This window comes from Grammomys surdaster, unplaced genomic scaffold (genome assembly GCF_004785775.1).
Source record: "Grammomys surdaster isolate TR1022 unplaced genomic scaffold, NIH_TR_1.0 126219, whole genome shotgun sequence".
Taxonomy (NCBI): Eukaryota; Metazoa; Chordata; class Mammalia; order Rodentia; family Muridae; genus Grammomys; species Grammomys surdaster.
Genome location: NW_021621022.1, coordinates 3,183,982 through 3,204,087, shown reverse-complemented (window position 1 = coordinate 3,204,087; position 20,106 = coordinate 3,183,982). Strand labels below are relative to the sequence as shown.

The window sequence follows — 20,106 nt, the reverse complement described above, 5'->3', positions numbered from 1 at the left end:
GGTGGGTGGGTAGGTTGTTTGGTGGGTGGGTTGTTTGGTGGGTGAGTTGTTTGGTGAGTGAGTTGTTTGATGAGTTGGTTGGTTGGTTGGTTGATTAGTTAGTTGGTTGGTTTAATTAATTTCCAAGCTACTTTTCTTGGCCAATTATTTACTCATTGCCTGACTAACCCTACCATTACCCCCTTTATAAAGAGACTCTGAACACTTGGAGAAAACACGCCCTGCTTTCCAGTTCCATTTGAAGCTGCAGTGATCCTCAGGCTTGTCTGAAGCCCTCCTATAGCTGCATCACGAGCTCAGGTGAAACAAACAAATTACCCAAGAATCATTGCTCAAAACTTGAGCTCACCCACCTCGTCATTTCATACACCAAGAAGGACATTTGGCAGTATCATGTTTAATCACCAGGTTAGAAGAAACATTACAAAATATAGGAACAAGATAGCCCAGCAAGAGAGCACCAAAGGGCATGCAGAGTTCTGCTCATACATATAAGGTTTTCCTGCCTTTGCAGTCTGATTGATAATCCAATTCAGGTAATGTGACACCTTGGTGTATACTCCTGGCAGATTCTTCTTGCCACAGCCTATGCCCCAGCTGACGATGCCCACCTGGTACCAAGTGGCTATGTTTCTCTTTTTGTTGCAAACTAGAGCTCCTCCACTGTCACCCTAGGAAAGAAAAGTTGTTGGGAAGTTGAAAGGCAGTAGAAAAGCTACTCCCATAACCTGCTCAATTGTGGACATCTGACAAAAAGTTTACTGGAGGGTTCCTATGGTGGCCATTTCTGGCTATTGTTCAGTTTTCCAGCCACAAGGGTGTAACTGTTGCATAGGTAGCAAACCATTTAGGCAAAAGCAATTGGGTAAGTGATGACTTGAAAGACTGATTTCTACCATCACCACCACCATCATCACCACAGAGATCACTATTGATTTAATGTATCATTCATTTTGATATATCTGTGACAGAAGCTTGCTCTTTCTTCATGAATTCATTTTCTACCAGCCCAGCTCTATCTGTTTTGCTCACAAATGCAAAAAGTGAACAGAATAAGCAAAAATCCATCATGCCTTATAGGAAGCCATTGATTGAATCTACCAGCTACACAGATGAATATATGACAAATGCAAAAAGAACCATATTATGTTTTTAAAAGTGATAAAATACTTAAATCAACACATTTACAATTTGTAGGGAAATAAATAAATAAATCAGAAGCCATACTCATAAGAGAGAAGGTCCTCCACAGACTGAAGCAGAGGTTAGAGCAAGGCCACACCAGGAGCCAGAGAGGTGGCTACGGTTCTCCTCTTAGACCTGAGAAGGAACAGGCCTTTCCCGCATCTTGATTTAGGACTTGGGTGATCCTGAGCCATGGGAGAACCATGTCTGTTGATTAAAGCCACCCAGCTTGTGGTTATTTGTTACAGTAGCCCTAAGAAACTGCTATGGTATCTCATCCACTGGACAGAAAAGCCAGCCACCCTTTCCAGGCAGAGCCCAACCCATTACCTGGCAGGCATCCTTCCCAGCATCTTGAGTCCCAGCACACAGCATATTCTTGGTTAATACAGGCAAAAGATAGCTACACCAGTCCCATCTGTACAGATCCACTTGGACTTTCTGCAGCTTTTCAGGTTGGATTTTTATTCCACCTGAGCCAGAGGAGAAGCGAAGGGAGAGAGAGTCTCAGGTAAAATTGTCCCTTTAAGTTGAGTGTCAGTACCCATCCATATCACTCCAATGACAAAAGAACTTCTGTTCACCCACAGACCAATCGAATGTGGGAGAGGAATAGATATCTAGAAGACTGTCAAGATCCCTTAGGCATCCATAATTCCCTAGGACTAGGGCCCTGCTAAATCTCAGCCTGAGTTCAGCGTCTTCCAACCCTATAGTAGGCATGAGCCCCAGCTGGACTCCTGGAAATGTATTTTGTTTGGATGCATTACGGTCAAGAGAACTCAGGCAGATGGAGGGGCTTGGAACTCTCTAGGTCCCTTGAGACATTCACCAAGTAGGAGTTCACCACCCAGGAGGTGAATGCTTTCTTTCTCTTTAGGCATTGTTAAATCTTGTGTCGAGAATGCTTCCAGAACAGAAAAAAGGTCAAAGCATATGTGTTGAATGAATGATAACTGAGGACTTTGGGGTTAAGAACTTTGTTGTGTTTCTCTTTCTTTCTTTTAAGCTCATAAAAATCATCAATGACTGGCTCCAACCCAGATCAGGACTTTGGAACAACATTAGAACACAGGCCCAGTCACATAAGGACCTGCATGGAGGAACAGCATGGCCTGCCAAGTGTTCCCTGCCGACCGATTATGGGACAATGTTCTGGATAGCCCTGGCCTTGTATTTTGATACTAATTCCCCTTTCCTGTGAAGGGCTGCAGAGGAAGTGTGAGTCATTACACAGGTGAATTCTAGTGAACCTTCTACCCATCTTAATTTGTAAAATAAAGGCTGGAGCCAGTGATTGGGCAGAAGAAGGGGAGGTGGAGAAATAAAGGTTGGTGGGAAGAGAGCAGAGGGGAGGACTGGAGGAAGACAATGGAGGAGGAAGGAGAGGACGACTGGGAAGCAGGAGGTAGAAGGACAGACACAGGGTCTGGAAAATCCTCAAGTTATAAGGGTCTCATAGCTGGAGAACAGAGTAGTATAAGGGTATCTGCCCAATCTAGGCTTACACAATATATTCATAATTACTGAGTTGTGTTTTCATTGACCGGTCATATTTGGGTTGGAGATTTAAATATCTCTCACTACAGGACAAGACATCTGTGGTGGTTTAAATATGCTTAGCCTATGAGAAGTGGCACTATTAGGAGGTGTGGCCTTGTTGGACTAGGTATGGTCTTCTTGGAGGAAGTGTGTCACTGTGTAGACAGGCTTTGAGGGCTCCTAGTGCTCAAGCTCTACCCTGTGTGGGAGAGAACATGCTCCTCCCCACTGCCTGCTAAGGAGTCTCCTTCTGGCTGCCCTTGGATTAAGACGTGGAACTCTCAATTCCTTCTTCTGCAATGTGTCTGCCTGGATGCCACCATGCTTCCTACTATGATGATAATGGACTGAACTTCTGAAACCGTAAGTCAGCCCCAGTTAAATATTTGCCTTTGGTAAGAACTGCCTTCATCATGGTGTCTCTTCACAGCAATTAAACCCTAACTAAGACAACTTGCTCATCAAGAAGATGGACAAACGGGATTAGTTTGCAGCTGTGGCTGGGAAGGGGTCTAGAAGTGGACTGTTGCTTGCTTCTGTAAAGGACACTTTACAGAATTAGCTGATTTTTTCCCCGTTGGCCTGAATCCATGGCTTTCAAATAGTTAGAGATCTTGGCCTTAGAAGAGCAATACAGATATCATCTGGAGTGGAGTCAGTCCGTACTGCTGCCCTGTGTCCTTTCATAGTCTCTCAGAATTCTACTGAGTGACCTTTGACCTTGGTTTCCTCAGAGGTTCAGTCCAGGGTTCATGTTCTATAGCATACGTACACAATTTGCTCCAGGTCCCAGAAGTTTAAGGCCAGCAGAGCTTCTCAAATTTTCTAATCTTTCCGAACACCAGCCACATGTCACCCCATATATCTAACCTGGAGTCACTTACTAACATTAGTAACGCCCCATCCTGTCACCCAGCAGTTCTTCCATGACCGTAGGTCGGAGAGTTCTGAAACGCAGATAGGTATCTTGTTGATACTCAAGTTTAATGGGGATTTGAGCAAGAGCAAAGCTATGTCATTGTCCAGGAGCCAGTCATCAAACTTTGGGTGCACGATTAACTTGTCCACTTTCTGATACGTCATGTTCTTTGTGCTGAGGTCATCTCTGCCATAAATGATCTCCAAGTTAGACCTCATTTAAAAGAAAAAGAGAGAAAATGTAAATGATAGAAGTGGAGATGGGATATCCCTAAAGATTCTGCCCCCAGTGGCTATGATTCTAAGTAAGGGGCTAAAAGAGCCTGAGCAGTGGAAGGCAGATCGGAGCCCCAGCACATAGCCTGATGATCTTACTTGGGTAAACCAAGGTAGCAGGAGAAGAGCAAGATACTCTTCTTGATTCTCAAGAAGGGCTTGACTAATTATAGAGCAGAAGTCCAGGGAGACTCATGAGACTCAAGGACTTTTACACCAGCCCAGAGCTGGTGACTCGTGCTCAAGGACTAGAGTCCCAGACTCACATACCAGTGTCTCAAAGGTTTCTGATTTTGCACCCATGCACTACCCTCTGTGTCTCCAACAAGAACAGTTAGTGATAGATTTCCTTTCTGTCTGTTTAGAGTTTATTTTAATTTGTCTTTAAGACAAAGTCTCCCTATGTAGTCTAGGCTTGCCCATGACAAATCATCCTCCAGGCTCATCCTCCAGAGTGCTAGGTGTCAGAAATGTACTACCATAACCAGCTTAGAAAAAGTGTTTATTAGAAGTCGGATCGTGTCCACAGATACTTAGCAGAATGTGAAGCGTGGAGCTCACAACAAGATATATCGAATCCTGGGAGAAGATCTGCTTACTTCTCAGAGGTCAGAAGGAATACTCAACCTTGCAGGCCGTTTTAGCACCTGATGGCATTATGTGGCTGGTTGAATGAAACCTCTGGGACAAGCATTCTGTTACACTGGTTAAGAAGAACATTCTAACTTAAGCTTGTTGGTATGCCTGCAGGGTCAGCTACTTGGGAAACTAAGACAGAAGAATTACAAATTCAAGGCTTCTCTGCGCTACAGAATAAGTTCAAGACCAGCCTAGAAACTTAGTGAGATGCCTTAAAATAAAAAGCAATTGCTTTCTGAGTTTGAGGCCAGCCTGGTCTGCAGAGCCAGGACAACCAGGGCTACATAGAGAAACCCTGCCTCAACCTAGCATGGTGCCCCCTAGGCTCAATCCCTGATGCTGCCACCCACATTGAAGCCTTCCCCTGTTTCTTCCAGGAATACTCACTTGTTTATTTGTTCGAAGCAATGGGATGCAGATAGAACCCACCACTCATTGAGTATAGATCCCCCACAGAGATGATAACCATGATTCATAATCCCCACGTGCCACGGGAACTTGGAGATGTTTGCAGGTTTCCCTCCCATTATAGCAGAAACATTGTTCTGTTGTTGAGATCTGTCCTGCATTTCCTGGCCACATATCCCTAAAAGAAGGGAAAGAGAAAGAAAGTTTTAGGGTCTCAAAGTCAAGTCTGAAGGGTCTGGAAAAAGTTCACCTTACAGGCCCATTTCCACACACACAGGCAAAGGGCTCAGCAAAGGGACATAGGTAGAAAACCCACAGACTAATCCAAGCCCCCCATATTCCCCTCAAGAGCTTGGCTACACACATGTGGAGAACACTGGAGGCCGCTTTCACTGCTGCCTGCTTCATGGAATGGTTCTGTAGGGCCTGGAAGAGGGAAGACTTGAAGCTACATGGTGGGCAGCTGGATCTTGCTATTCCCATGGGCTGTGTAGCAATGTCCCTTTCTTTAAATCATGACACACTGTCCCCTGAAATATGCTATAGGCCTGGAGTCCCACTGTGAGTCAGAAAACTAATCATGGGAAGAAGATGGCTTAGTCCCACCAGCTCTCTGATTCCTGTCCTGTTTTTCCTACTGTGATTAGGGAACATGCTGTCATGCAACTTTAATCCCAAGGATAATTCCAATTCTCCCCAGAAGCGAGTTTGGCGGTTCCTATGGGACAGAGTTGTTTTGACATCTCTGGATGTCTTTTCAGTATTGTTGCATTTCCCTCCTCCTCTTCATGTTTCCTGTCTTCTTTTCTTTTTTCTCATTTTTCTCTCCTTTTCTGCCTCCTCTTTCTCCTTCTCAGTACTATGGCTCAACCCCTGGGCCCGGTACATGTTAAGCAAACATGTTACCACTAAGCCCACCCACACCTTTCCAGTAGTATTCCAACTAAGAGAGAAGTAAACGCAATAAAATCTATAGTATTGGATACTTAACTGTTTGCAAAGCACTGTCCCGTTTCATTGCCCTGTCTTAAAGAGTCACACCTAAGGCTGGACATCAGATGAAGGCCCAACAGCTACTATACAGCAGAGATGGGTCGGGAACACGAGTGAAGATCTAATGACGATGGCACCCACACAATTCTTACAGGAAAATATAGCAATAGTTCTAGTCCAGCTCTCTCTAGTCACACTCCCACATCCACGTGTCATCATGGCCCCCACCCTACCTAATACTCTCTCACAAACTTCCATCCCAGAACTCCACCACATATACCCTGCTAACATATCCCTGTGATCACATATGCTACCTCTGTACAGCACTTCCAGGTACTTCATACCATACACCCTACTCACACAATCTTACTTCACACCCTATCCCCATCCAGGCACCTGTCACCAAAGAACTACACCACCCCAGGATTCCGGTACATAGCCCACTACCATACACACCACCATCCTAGAATTCCATCACCAGAGAACTTTACCGTACACCCCCCCACCACACAACCCCATCACCTACTCACACACCAACACCACTGACCACTACCACACAGTCACACCACACACCTACCGTTCATCACCAAACAGTGTGTCACCACCTCACATCGCCACCCCCACAACCAGCCATGGCTTCTCTGTCTTTCCATTTCGTTCCCAACACCATGGACCTTCTTCCAGCTCCCTAGAAGTGGCCTTCAGCTTCCTGCCTCAGGGTGCTTCCCGTTTCTCCTCCTTGATCTATGCCCCTCTGTGTTCTTGGCATCTTAGCTCAACCATAAAGTGAGTTTTGCTGATCTGGGCAAAATTGAGGCAGGAGAAGCTGGAGTTTGAGGCTGGCATTGGTTATGGGAGTATTTTGTGTATGTGTATTGGGAAGGTGTAATTTCAGATCACCTTTTTTCAGTATCACTTTTGTATTCGATATTCTCCTCAGAGTACCAGCAATAGTTACCAAATGTTTGTAAACTTTTGATGTTGGCGCCTCTCATTAGAGTCTAATCTGCATGCAGGCAGGAGCCGTATGTGACTAATTCTTATGGCCACACCATCTAAGCAAGAGACTGGTATGTTCCAGTAGCCCAATACATAGTGCTGGATTAAATGGATGTATTGGGGGATGGTATAAACTGGATGGATGGATGGATGGATGGATGGATGGATGGATGGATAAATGGAGTAGGTGGTTAGATGTGTGGATAAGTGGATAGAGCAGATGAGTGTATAGATGGCTGGATAATTATGAATGATCTTAGCATCAGTGGTAAAATTCCTTGAACCACCAGTATCGTGAAGAGGTGGTCAGGGACTGAGGAGCCTTTGTTCAAAGGCATCAACCCTTTTAGTTCCCAGATCAGAAGCCAGAGAAGAGGGAGCATGGGTGATGGATGGAAGTGTCATCACATTTGAGGGAGAGTGGACAGTTTGCAGAAGTGTCATTGCAAAAACCTCTGCCTTGACTCCCCTGCTAATGTCAAGGAGGCATAATTGCCCCTTCCTGGTGGACCCCAGCACTCTACAAGGCACCTGCGATCGAATCTGCAATCTTAGATAGAGACACTTGGCATTCCAGCAAGAGAACCTTAGAATTACTATTCAGTAAAACAGGCATGTTGGTCTAGGGTGGGAGAAATTAAACGTTGAGATGACTATTTTGAACATGTATGCAAAATGACATAATTCAAAATCAGGTTGGGCTCATAAAATGGCTTGTTTTAGTCTTTTCCTCTTTTTGAAACACAGTGCCATCTGTCACCTGTTGAGGATCATCCCTGAACCAGCTACTGTGCTGCCTGCATGAACGAGAGACCCTTAATAATCTCAAAACCCCTCTCCAGTGTGTCTGCAGTCCCACTTTACACGTGAAGAGAGATGATCACTCAAGCTCATGCAAAAGCAGGAGCAGAGAGGGACTTCCAGCTAGTCCAACTGTTTCTAAACCCAGCTACCCTCTTCCTGCTCAGAGCTTCTGTAATAGCACATACTGCCTGACCTTCCCAACCTTTAAAAGCCTTAATTGGACCCATAGCATGTGGTTTGGATAATTGCTCACTAGGGTGAACCTGAGAGGTTTTAGTCAAATATTGATTGTTGGGACCCTGCTCACCCAGAAGGCGGGCTTTTGAGGGCTGACATGGAGGCAAGGCTTCCCTGGAGAGCTGGGTCTGATGAGTACATAAGTGACTATTGCTGTTCTCTGGGAGATGCAGTCTGATGGTGCATCTAAGCTTAGCCGAACTGCCAGCAGTCTGGATGCTGGTGAGAGTCTGAGTCCCACAGCCCTGAGAAATGCTTCTCAGGAGCAAATGGAAAGAATCATCTGAAGTCTCGGGATGGATGGCGGCATATAGCCATGCAGGCTTCAGAACTGAGTAAGGACTGATAATGGTTTACACTTCCCTGAGGAGGGACACGATCTTGCCAGATTTAAAACCAGCCATCAGGCCAACAGTATCACTGTCAAGAACAGACAGAACCGAGGAGATGGCTCAGCAAAGTGCTCTCTATGCAAGCAGGAAGGCCTGAGTTTGATCCTCCAGAACTCATGTAAAAAGCTGAACACAGGGGTGGGTGCCCTCACTGGTGATGTGGAGACAAACACATCCCTGGGACTTGCTAGCTAGCCAGTCTAGAGGAACCAAGGAGTTCAGCATTTTGACAAAGATTGGCATATCTGGGCCCTGCAGGTTTCTTAACTCTGTGTTGAGCCCCTTTCCCCTCACTGGCCTGTCTGCCTCTGCAATGCATTAAGCTCTTTCTGTGTGTGGAGTCTTTGCACTGTGCTTGCAAGTGTGCCTCCCCATCAGGGAAAGCAAGTGTCATGAGTGCAGAAAGGGCCTACCTGACTAGCCAATTCTATCGGATCCGCCCAGGTTTTCTACACTAGTCTGTTTTGTCTGCCATTGAATAAGAAAGAAGACAGTTAACTAAGTTTACTCAGGGATTTTGTTGCCATACTGGGGATGGATTTTAGGGTTCCTTGCTTAAAGGCAGGAAAGCAGCCTACCTGTGACTGGCCATCCTCAACCCTCTTCACTTTTTATATAGAAAACAGAATCTCATTAAGTTGTCCAGGCTAGCCTTGAACTCATTCTGTAACCTAGGCTAGGCCTTGACCCTGCAATTCCCTTGTCTCATTGTCCTCAGTAGCTGGACTAGAGGCCTGAACCAACAGCTCAGCTTTTGTGTTTAAGGCTCATCACTACCGCCACCCTGAGGAAAATTCTATGTCCTCCTCTACTGTGAACACAGTTTCTAAAACAGCTTACCCTGTGGCAGGGGTTCGAAATTTGTTGACCAACCCATTGATGCCAACTGTATACATTCTCTGGACTCAAACAGGAGCCCATCACTGGGGATACCGGTGCCCCGCCTTGCTTGAGTGCTGTAATATAGTGGCCTTTGCATTAGACCAGACGTTTCTCAGCATAGTGGAAGAAGGAAGAGATTCTCTGCAGATCCTGTCGGACTTAAGCCTTCCTGATGTGCCCACTATACATCACTGACCCAACAGCTGGCTGCCTTTTCTAAAATATGTGCTAGTATAGTCATTCACTGTGGGAAACTCTAGTATCTACACAGATAGCAAATTACACTTGTGAGAATGCACGGACAAGCATGTGCACACGCACACACACACTTACAGAAACCAGGCTCACCAACCCCCAACAACTTTAAAGGACAAGTGGTATAAGAATCTCAGTGATCATTTGGTCAAGGACCAGCTACCTCAGATCCCTAAATCCTGTCCCACCCCCACCCCAAACTACTGAATCACTACCCCTGGGAAGTTGCCTTTGGTACTAGTTCCCAGGTGATTCTACCACCCCTTAGGGACTGGGCCACAGGGTCCCCAGAAACCTACATGCCAGTGAGCTATGTGCCCAGAACAACAGGAGGGCCAATGGCAGCAACAGCCCTGTTCTTCTGCCCTTCCACCGTTTCATCGGCTTGCCTGCACATGAGCAATGGGGAGCTTCAACTGAGGCCAGTGATGGAGGGCTGGGCCTACATAACCACTGAGATCACAATGGGCCTAGGTGGACCACCCTAAGTAGCAGGTGGCCTCCTGAGTCCTCCAGGAAATGGAGGATAGGAGGGGTGTAGCGACGAGGGTGACAGGAGGTAACATCAGGAGCTCCAAAAACAGTGGCGTTCCAACAGACTAGTTTGCAGATGCCCCAGGACACAATGGCCAAAGGCACCACCCTGGTTAATAAGAAGGAAGCTGAGGTATGTGCCTCAAATAAGTCAGACAACACAGCAGAGATACCAATGCACACTCTATGGGAGAGAGCCTCATGTCACCAGAGATACAACCAGTAGGATGCTGGGGGAGTCACTTCACTTAGATTCTCATATTTATCTGAAAATAGGTGATGACACAGCTCTGTGGCATTGAAAGGGTTAATGCACTAGGACAAGGGTTCTCAACCTTCCTGATGCTGTGACTCTTAAACACAGTTTCTTGTGGTATGGTGACCCCCAACCATAAATTATTTTCATTGCTACTTCATAACTGTATTTTGCTACTGTTATGAATCATAATGTAAATCTCTGTGTTTTTCCATGGTCTCAGGTGACCCCTGTTAAAAGGTCGTGACCCAGAGGTTGAGAACCAATACATTAAGGCAGGTATCCCAGCACAGGACCGGTCATATTCTGAGCCTCTAATATAACCCCCAGGTTCGCTGCTACTGTCTCCTGGCAGACACAGAACTTTGGCCATCAGCTCCTCTCAACAGGAAGCTCTCAGCCTGGGGCAGTGGGAGCACTCCCTCTGTGGGGTGCTAGGGTGGAACCCCCCTACTCATTCCTCATTTCCCTCAAGGGCTTATAAGCACAAGGTTGTGTTTGATCCCCAGAACCCAGACAAAGATAAAAGGCAAGTACCCTTGTAATCTCAGAGTTGGGGAGGCAGAGACAGGCAGATCCCTTGGGGCTTACTAGCCAGCAAGCTTAGTCTACTTGACTAGTTCTAGCCCAATGAGAAAACTTTGTTTCAAAATAAATAGAGGGTCTCCTTCTTAGGAACAACACCCAGGCTATACTCTGGCTTCTGTAGGTCCACCTCCACACACACAGACATACACACACATGCACACACACACAGGCAGACACACATACATAGACACACAGGCAGATACATACATAGACACACAGACAGACACATACATAGACACATGCACACATACATACACACAGACACACATACACACACACAGACACACACACACAGGCAGACACACATACACAGACACATGCACACACACACACACCCTAAATATACTAATGTAATTTTTTAATTCTTGGAAATGTCCATCAGAATGTCTGCCTCATGAAAGGTTAACTAGTTCATTATGGATGTGAGATTTGTCATGAGGAGAATGAATAACACTGCCACGGCCCGGAAGCTGAGTTTTGGAATTCATCAAGTAAGCTCCTACCTTTCACTGCCAGGTGGGGGCAGAAATGATGGGAGAGCTCCTCCCTTTGTTTCTTATAACAGAACCTTGTGGTTCTCACTATTTATAAACACTTGGGCCCTGGGGTTGAGGGGAGCAGGGTCACATGTGAAATGGAGTAAGCCGTTCATAGAGATTTCCCAGAACTTCCCACACATGCCACCTGGCTTTCCTGCATAGCTTCCAGGAGAACACATCTCTGTTATCCCCATTTGTGCCCCAAATCCCCAAGCATTCACATTTTAACCAAAACAACATGGGATCAGGCCTGGTGGCACAGGCCTGTAATCCAAGGTCTGAGGAAGGAGGCAGAGGCAAGAAGATCATAGGTTCAAGGCCAGCCTGGACTTGAATGAGTTCAAGGCCAAATTGAGTAATTTAGATTTTATTTCAAAATAGAAAAATAAAAAGGTGGGCTGGGCTTGCAGCTTAGTGTATAGTACTGGCCTAGCATATGTGAGGTTATGGGTTCAAGGCCCTTGTTCTGCAAAAACATAGGAAGGAAGGGAATGAATGAAAATACAAGTCAAGCATGTGTGGCGGCTTTATTTATAACTACTAAACCCTAGTAACGACCTACATGCCCATACTTAGGGGACTGGTTCCACAGGTGGCACACTTACACAGCAGTAAGACCACTCAGCAGTGAAGAGAACCCATTGCTGAACCAGCCAGCACTCCAAACACAAGTTTGTTAGGCCAATGATGAAATCGGATATAAATGGCTCCTTGCCATATGTTCCCAATACTATGGCATTCTGGAGAAAGAAAACACCTACCATCAACAGGGGCTGGAGCTCAGGAAGAGATGGACAAGGAGAGGAAACAGTTCTACTGTACAGGCATGTGCATGCCTTTCCATTCACAGAGCCTCAAAATGGCACACTTGCTCCACAGAAGTTAAAACTCAAAAGCCAGACTTTTAAAATACTGCTATACTTTGTACACAAACAAAATCCCCCAATATATTAATGACAGAAGTGGTGGTCCTGCTGTGGTTTGAGTGTGAAATGTCCCCTACAGGCTTCTGTGTGTGAACACTCCAGCTGCTGGACTATGGTGGGATAGGATGGAATCTGAACTCAGGGCCTGTGCCTATGGGGTTGACATAGCTCACCAGAGGCAAGGGAAAGTGTGTGTGTGTGTGTGTGTGTAACTGTAACTCTTACAAAAGTGTTCTTATGGACACTGTCCCATAGACCAGGACTCCTCCCTTTTGACCTCAATAAACAATTAATTTAATGATGTCCTTAGTGGTTCAGCCTCCCAAACCAGCTACCCAATGGGTTAGGAACACAAGCCTTGTTCAGAATACAAACACAGCACGGCTCAGGCAATGCTGATGGTAGTCCAAAAAAGCCGAGGGAAGATGTTCAGAGCATACTGCTGGGTAGAGAACTTGGGAGAGAAACAGCGGCTAATGGGGGCATGCTCTTGGGAGGCAGTCCATGAAGAATCTCATAACAAGGATATCATGTACACACTGAAGGCCGAAGGCGTGTAGCGGGGTGACAATCACCTGGCTATGCCTCCATGAGCCGGGATTTGAAGTCAGGTACAAGCCCAGGTTTCAGTGTATAATTTACATTATAATCTCAGTTACTCTGCTTTTTAGGTTCTGCTGGAACCCTAGAGTTTGACTGGAAGGCAGCCCCTAAGCGATCCCAGAAAGCAGATCCCAGGCTATCCATAAGAAAGGAGGGGGCTTTCTTCTCACAAGGCTCTTGTCCCTACCTATAAAACAGGCCCTGCCTAATCTCTGGCTGTACAGGAGACTTTTGTTTTGGCTCTAGGGAGCGAAGACCCTGCTCAGATGCCCTGGGAGCTGTGTCCTTGTCATGTCTGTGCCAAGAACCTGGGGAGCCAAATCAGAGGAGGACATGGCCTGTGGGCTTGTATCAGCCATCACCACCTTCCATGACCCAGTTTAAGTCTCGGCTGCATCTGCTGCCCAGGCAGGAAACACATCAACACAAGTGGGGGGGGGGGGAGAGCAGAGCTATTTGGGGCAGGAGACAGATTAGGAAACAGACATTGTTCCCTGCGGATCGCAGCCTTGCCTTTTTCCCTTTTGGATTTCAGCTCTGCCCTGATTCTTTCTTGCGTGAGACCAGTTGGATTGCTACATGCAGTGCTAGAGAAGTTCAGCTCTGGATCTGGAGACTTTGGGATTGGGTGCAAGGAGAGAGAGTGACCTGGCCTTGTATTTCCATAAGAGCCTGCCTGATGATTGTCTATCCTCCCAGAGATGAAAGTGCGGGGACAGCTGAGAAAGGTAGACCTAGTCCGAGGGTTCAGAAACCCTTCTCTCAGGGCCTCTCAGGACTACCTGAATCCCTGAGGTGGAGTTAGGGAGGCTGATAGTTATGAGGGCGGGGCTGAGCTCAGTTAGGGAGGAGCTGGAATTTCAACATTGAAAACTTGGATGGAGACATTTTGATGTTGGCATGAACATCATGGACATTGTAACTAGGCAGGCTAGCCAAAGCAATCAGCCATGGAGGTAGACAGACTCTCTCCTTCCTAGACCCAGGGAAAGCCACAGGGGTGAAGAAGGGGCCATCAGTGGGAACTGGCCAGTGGTAGCACTGTGACCTAAACAGGAAGGAGACAGGAAAGAATACCCCATTGGTCCTCTTGCATCCTATTCTTTTACTTTGGTCATTGCTTTCTGGGGAGTGTTTAACAGCATCTGGTGGCTCAGGCCTTAGGAGGCAGCCTCCTCGGACAACTGGTCAAATGGGGAAATAAAGGGCCAGCATCTTCTAGAACTTTCTTGTGGTGGGTGAGTTGACTGTTGTGAGTCATGCTGGCCTCGGAACTAAGAAGGACACCTGTGATAAAGCCTCATGATACTCACTGTTCTGTGCTTGGGACCAGGGAGTGTTAGCTCACCCCTCATGACAATGTTCTGCCAATTTGTCGGTCACCACATCAGAGACTGCGTTTTAACTGAGTGCCTTTTCTGGCATGCCAGCTCAGGTAGGACATATTATTTTACTGTCAGTTATAAGGTATCATATTGTACCTTATAATCCCTGTCATGGTTCAGTGCCCCTTTCCCATCATTCTTAGAAAAATAGATGGATGATATGAAGTAGAATGGAGTTATATAAATCATATATGTAATGGAAATATATATATATGGTGAAAGTATTCACTAGGAGATCCTGTCAAGTGATGTACAATACTTGCATTTTCCTATATTCTTACTATGTAGTGTTCACCAAGTATCCAAATGAATAAATGGGAAAATAAACTTCTGTATCCATATAACTGGTTGTCTCCTTTATATCTATGCCAGATAGACTGACCTAGAAAATATCTAGAGATGTAACCACCATTTGTCCCTGGATGCATGGTATAGCACTGGTCTTCAGACATGGTCCTATGGTTTGCTAAGCCCAAATTCTTACCCTTTGTGCTGTATCTGGCAACAAGCTGCCCTGTTGGCTGTTTGTAGAGGAAGGGCATGTTGGCTCTGGTGTCCCTGGATTAGTTCCATCCACTCTCCCACATGATGGGTGACTTTGGTCACTGGGCAGTCTCAGAGTCCATGTGGTGGAAGGAGAAGGAGATACACATCAGTGCTTCTGGAACAACTTGTCATCAGGAAGTGGGGTTTTTTTATAAGCTAAGAAGGGGAAGGAAAGGTGTGGTCTCCAAGTCCTGAGTCATAATCTCCCACTTTTAGCTTCTAATTGGACCAGAGAGCCCTGAGCCTACCTGCTACTTATGGAGAGATCTTTATGCAAGGCCAGGCTGTGCAGGCATCTGCTTGCAGCATAGGTTGGGGGCTCCCCGGGTGCAGACCTAGGTTGAGTGCTGGACCAACAGAAACAAGGCTGGTCTATGGCTGGGTATAATCATGTTCCAAGAGAGGAAGAAGCAAAGTCAGAATGTCAGAGTGAGAAAAGACTCCTTCACAGATAGGGAAGGAAAGGATGACTTCTCATGGGGAATTGTAAAAGATTTCCTGAATCATACTCTCCTGACCCTTCTTTGTCAGAGGATATGATGTTTTCCTCTAGAGTTCCTCCCACCCCCCCCCACACCCCAGCACTGACAGCACCTCTTTCAACATGGACGGGAACTAAGTCTGTAGCTAACTCGACTAACTTAGAGACCGAGCTATAGTCAGTGTTCCTCAGATGTGGAATGCAATGGACTGAACAAACAGCAAGAGAATCAGAGCTTAGTAATTTGATTTACTCCCAGCAAACATGGCAGCAAGCAGTATTTGAGAGCCCAAGCTTAGCAATATGGAATGGTAGTGTGGACCACAAGCCAAGGGACTTTTTGAGGCTTTTGAGAGGGTGAGGGCTCGTCCCTCCCTTTGTGTCTCTTCCAGAATCCATGGGATAAACTGAGCCACAGACACAAACATGCCAGGCCTTCCCCTGGATCCTGAAGTTATGCCCCAGCTGAAGACACCCACTTGAAAAAGCCTTCGAGTCTCCCAGTTAGCACAGACCATGGGTGCCCCGCTGTCTCCCTGGGAATGAGAAAGACAAGAAGCATTAAATGTGAGAGGCCAGTGGAGCCAACAGCAAGAGGATATAAAAGGGTGGTGGCTAGTGGTATGAGCAAGGGCCCCTCTCCTGGACTCCTTCTGGGAACCTAAGAATTGTGGGGTGTGGGGAGGAGGGGTATGACGGGAGACTGAGTACCTGGCACTTGCCATTGGTGCCTACTTCCTTCCAGGCACAAAGCATGTTCCTGGAGAGCTGAGTCACCCTCTTGGCACATGTCTTCCAGCTAATCTGAACCACCCGCAGCTTCTTAAGGTGCATGTTTAAGCCTTTGGCTGAACCTGGCAAAGGAAGGGAACTGGCCTGAGAGTGAGCACACATTGGCTGCCAAGAGTGACCTGCCCACACACACCGGTGTGAAGTCTGGTGATTCACAGGTCCCCTCATGTGGATGACTTAGTGCAAGACCCTGCTCTGTGTCATCTAGGTACCTTTCAACAGGTAGTCCCTCTACAGTACATCTGCCTAGAAGATGCAGGCTCTCTCCAGAAGTGACCCAGTCCCTTACCCTATAGGGAGATTTCTCTGTGGCAACAGCCTTGTTCTGAAGCTACCCTTTGTCCTTGTGCTGACGTTTAGAGCAGCCAAAGTGTTTTGGCAATAGTGGTCCACATCTTGTCTTTGGCAAGCCAAATGGAAACACTTGGAAGAGAGTGCACATCAGGGTGTGCCATCTTGTAGGGGGGCAAATAACCACAGTGCTAAAGGAAATCCTGGCTTTCTCTCTGTTCTCTCCCTCTCAGGAGGCTTCCACGGGTGACCAGCCTGGTGTTCTGCAGGGAACAGAGCTTAGTCACTGATACCCACCTCTTCGGGGAAGCCACCGGGTTGGCTATGTCAACAAATAGACAACTCTATGTGAGGCAAACAGATGAGCAGGCCAAACGATTTTTATGGAACCCATAAAAATGATCATTTTCAGGGTTTGAGGTTCTTCTAGGTGTGTTTATCTACATAATCTCATCCTTTTCATCTGTATGACTTAGCTGAGGGAGGCATTGCAGTTATTCTACGGATGGAAAAGGGTAACACAAGAAGGTGCCTCCCAAATTCAAACCCGAGTTCTCCGCCATCTAAACCACCATTTTGTTCAGCAGAAGGCAGCCTGCACGTGAGCTTCATATTGGCATGAAGGCCAGGTGCATACCATGGCTGTGAGTGTATGCCCACTCTGACATCCAGCACCGGTCCCAGGAACTCTCCCTCTGCGGCAGGCAGATGGGCATCTTGACTTTACTGAATTGGATTGGCGTGGCAAGTAGGAGCAGGCAGAGGTCGCTGTCAAGGTGGGGTGGCTTGTAGTCTTTGTGAGCGATGACCTTCTGCACTTGTTTTCTCTCCAAGTTGATGTCACTGAAAGTCTTGATTCCTAGGACCACAGTGATGTTTACGGCTACCAGTTCTAATCTGAGGGATGGATAAAAACACAGCACAGCTGACAAAGGTTGTGGGCCACGTTGTTTCTGCAGACACATCTCCAAGCCGCAGAACTCACCACTAAATAGTGTACAGTAGTGGGTATGCTGTAGGGGTCTAGAGAGATTAAGGAGGTAAGAGGCAGGACCCAGACCCAGATGGATCTCTGAGAGTGAACCACAGACTCAGGGAAAGCTCTGACCAATAGAAATGTAACATAACCATTGAGAAAGAAGGATGTGCACACCTCAGTGACAGGACCCTTGGCTATCTTATTGACTTCTATATCCCTAGCACTTGAAACAGTATCCAGTAGGTGTTCAATGCGTGCACAGTGAATGGATGAATCTAAAGCAGTGTCTTCACATGCAGATGGTGGACAGGAAAAGGGAAGCCTACGCTGACTTCTCCAACGCTGCAAGAAGTAGCCAATTTTGGATATAGTTGACTAAGACAAGAGGGGTGACTAAATAGGGAGAGACTTCAGTCCAAAGGCACTGGGAGCAGAGCCTATGGCTTCAAAAGCTTCATATACCAAGGAACTATCCCAGAAAATTGACTATCCCAGACTGCATGTGTACAGATTCGACTTAAATTAAGGTAATGCCCCAGACACTTACAGGGTTCTCGGGAAGCAGTGTGCTGCTGTCAGAACCCACCACTGGTGGATGATGGAGCCTCCACACAGGTGTTTTCCAAGCATCTGGATACTCACTTGCCATGGGAATTCACCATGCTGGACTTCAAGCAGTTCCCTCAATGGCAACCAGGATGAGTTTGGGAAGGCAGGCCTGTGGCCACACAGAACTGATTTTGAGAGAGAAAGCAAAGAGCCACGGGTACATAAGGGGCCCAGAAAAATCTTCACTCCACATTCCCAGAACCGTCCCACTTAAGATCCGGTGGCATCTGAGGGAAATGCTATGAGGGGGCTCACAAGACAGATCTTAGAAAATACCTCCAAACTGAAAATGGCCAGCACAGAAAAGGGCAAATTAACAAGAAAGGACCTGCCACAGAAATCATAAACGCACAGTCTATATTTTAAAGGGTGCCTGAAGGGCAACTGTATGAAAAGCAACTGAAATTTACCAGCAAGTGGTGTTTGCTTGATAGGATTGTAAAATAGCTGTGAGTGACTTTGAGAAAGATACAACATACAACACACATGCACACACATGCATGTGCGTGTGCACAAACACACACATACACACACAGAGGGGGGAGAGAGAGAGAGAGAGAGGGAGGGAGGGAGGGAGGGAGGGAGGGAGGGAGGGAGGGAGGAGAGAGAGAGAGAGAGACAGAGACAGAGACAGAGACAGAGACAGAGACAGAGACAGAGAGAAAGATCAAATACAGCAGAACCACTCTGTGAATCCTTTTGTGTGGGATACCTGCTATAATTCTGCCGGAAGAGTATTAGACATTTACTCCTCTGGTCTACCCACAGAACTTCTCCCAGAACCTCAGAGCAAATGTTACACGAATGACTTCTTATAGCAACATAACCTAATAAAAGTTTTCTGAATTAAATATATTCTACTCCACCCCCTTCTGCTGCCTCGTTCAGGGCCTGGGCCTAGAAAGGCCCTCTATTCATTTACAGAGAGGGCATAGAGTGGGAGTATCTAGGTGTCCATCTTGCCCCAAGGCTCCCGTGCTTCTGGGCCCAGATCCTAAGGGGTTCACTGCCGACAGCATCTTCAACCAGTCCAGTACATTTGCTTTGATCAGCTGGTTACAGTTCCCTTGTTTCCTACGCCAAATTCCATCTACTGCCACCTCTGGCAGCAAAGAGCTTTGGGTCTCTGGGTGAGATTTTATATTCCCTGGGTTTGGATTAGAAACTTCTAACACTGCGTCTTCTAGAGCCAGCTTCCCATCCACTCTAGGTAATCCAGGGATGAAGTGGCAGGCTTTTTCCTACCTTTTGTTCTGGGCTGGCCTGACACTAACCTTGCTGGTCCTGGGCATGCCCCTTGGATGCCATGAGCAGTGTGATTAGAAGTGGGAACATCATGTTATCATTCCAGTCCAGTGGTGGCCGCTTTGACGTCCTGCCCACATTGATACAACAGCAGCTGCGGCTGCCACAGTTGGGCATCACAAATGCATGGCAGAGCCTGGCTTGGTGACATCACAGTAAGCGCTGGGATTAGACAGGAGGAGCAGGCACAGCCTGACTGAGCCGAGTTTCTCTTCCAGGCCTTTCTGGCTATTGGTCCCTTTGCGCAGTGGCTAGGGGTACCCAGATTCCTCATGCTGACCATCATCTGCCTGTGTGCTCTGGTCCTGCTCTTGACTCTGAGCACTTTGAGCAGTCATTTATTCTACTGCTATCTCTGGCAGTAAAGAGCTTGGGTCTCTGGGTGATTTTTTTTTTCTTTAATTTAGATCTCATTATGAATGGTTGTGAGCCAAGATGTGGTTGCTAGGATTTGAACTCATGACCTCCGGAAGAGCAGTCGGTGCTCTTAACTGCTGAGTCATCACATCATCTGGGTGAGATTTTTATATTCTCTGAAATTGGGTCTCAAAAGTTCCATGCACCTTTATAGAAAATTTCAACCCTATCATGAGTTGGTTGGAGGAGAAGAATTTAAAGTGGGTGGCGATGTACCATTCAGACTAAAAGATCACTCTAGAGTGGGCTGCAGTGATAGTGTAGTCAGCAAAGTGCTCGCCCTGCAAGTGCAAAGGCTGGAGTTCAAACTCTAGAACTTGTGTTT

The 20,106-nt window shown here is 46.8% G+C and overlaps 2 protein-coding genes across 2 annotated transcripts; both read right to left on the bottom strand.

The window, feature by feature from the left end:
• Window positions 1-386: 386 nt before the first annotated feature.
• Window positions 387-9,941, bottom strand: LOC114613390 (serine protease 52-like). Its single transcript, XM_028758670.1, has 5 exons — window positions 9,830-9,941; window positions 4,948-5,146; window positions 3,612-3,859; window positions 1,516-1,658; window positions 387-671 (listed from the first exon to the last, which is right to left on the bottom strand). Exons 1-5 carry the CDS (start codon window positions 9,909-9,911, stop codon window positions 402-404), a joined length of 942 nt encoding a protein of 313 aa, XP_028614503.1. The 5' UTR covers window positions 9,912-9,941; the 3' UTR covers window positions 387-401.
• A 5,683-nt stretch (window positions 9,942-15,624) lies between these two features.
• On the bottom strand, window positions 15,625-18,112 carry LOC114613418 (serine protease 55-like). The gene is made up of 4 exons (XM_028758706.1): window positions 18,093-18,112; window positions 17,109-17,368; window positions 16,100-16,242; window positions 15,625-15,924 (listed from the first exon to the last, which is right to left on the bottom strand). Exons 1-4 carry the CDS (start codon window positions 18,110-18,112, stop codon window positions 15,625-15,627), a joined length of 723 nt encoding a protein of 240 aa, XP_028614539.1.
• Between the last annotated feature and the right edge of the window lie 1,994 nt (window positions 18,113-20,106).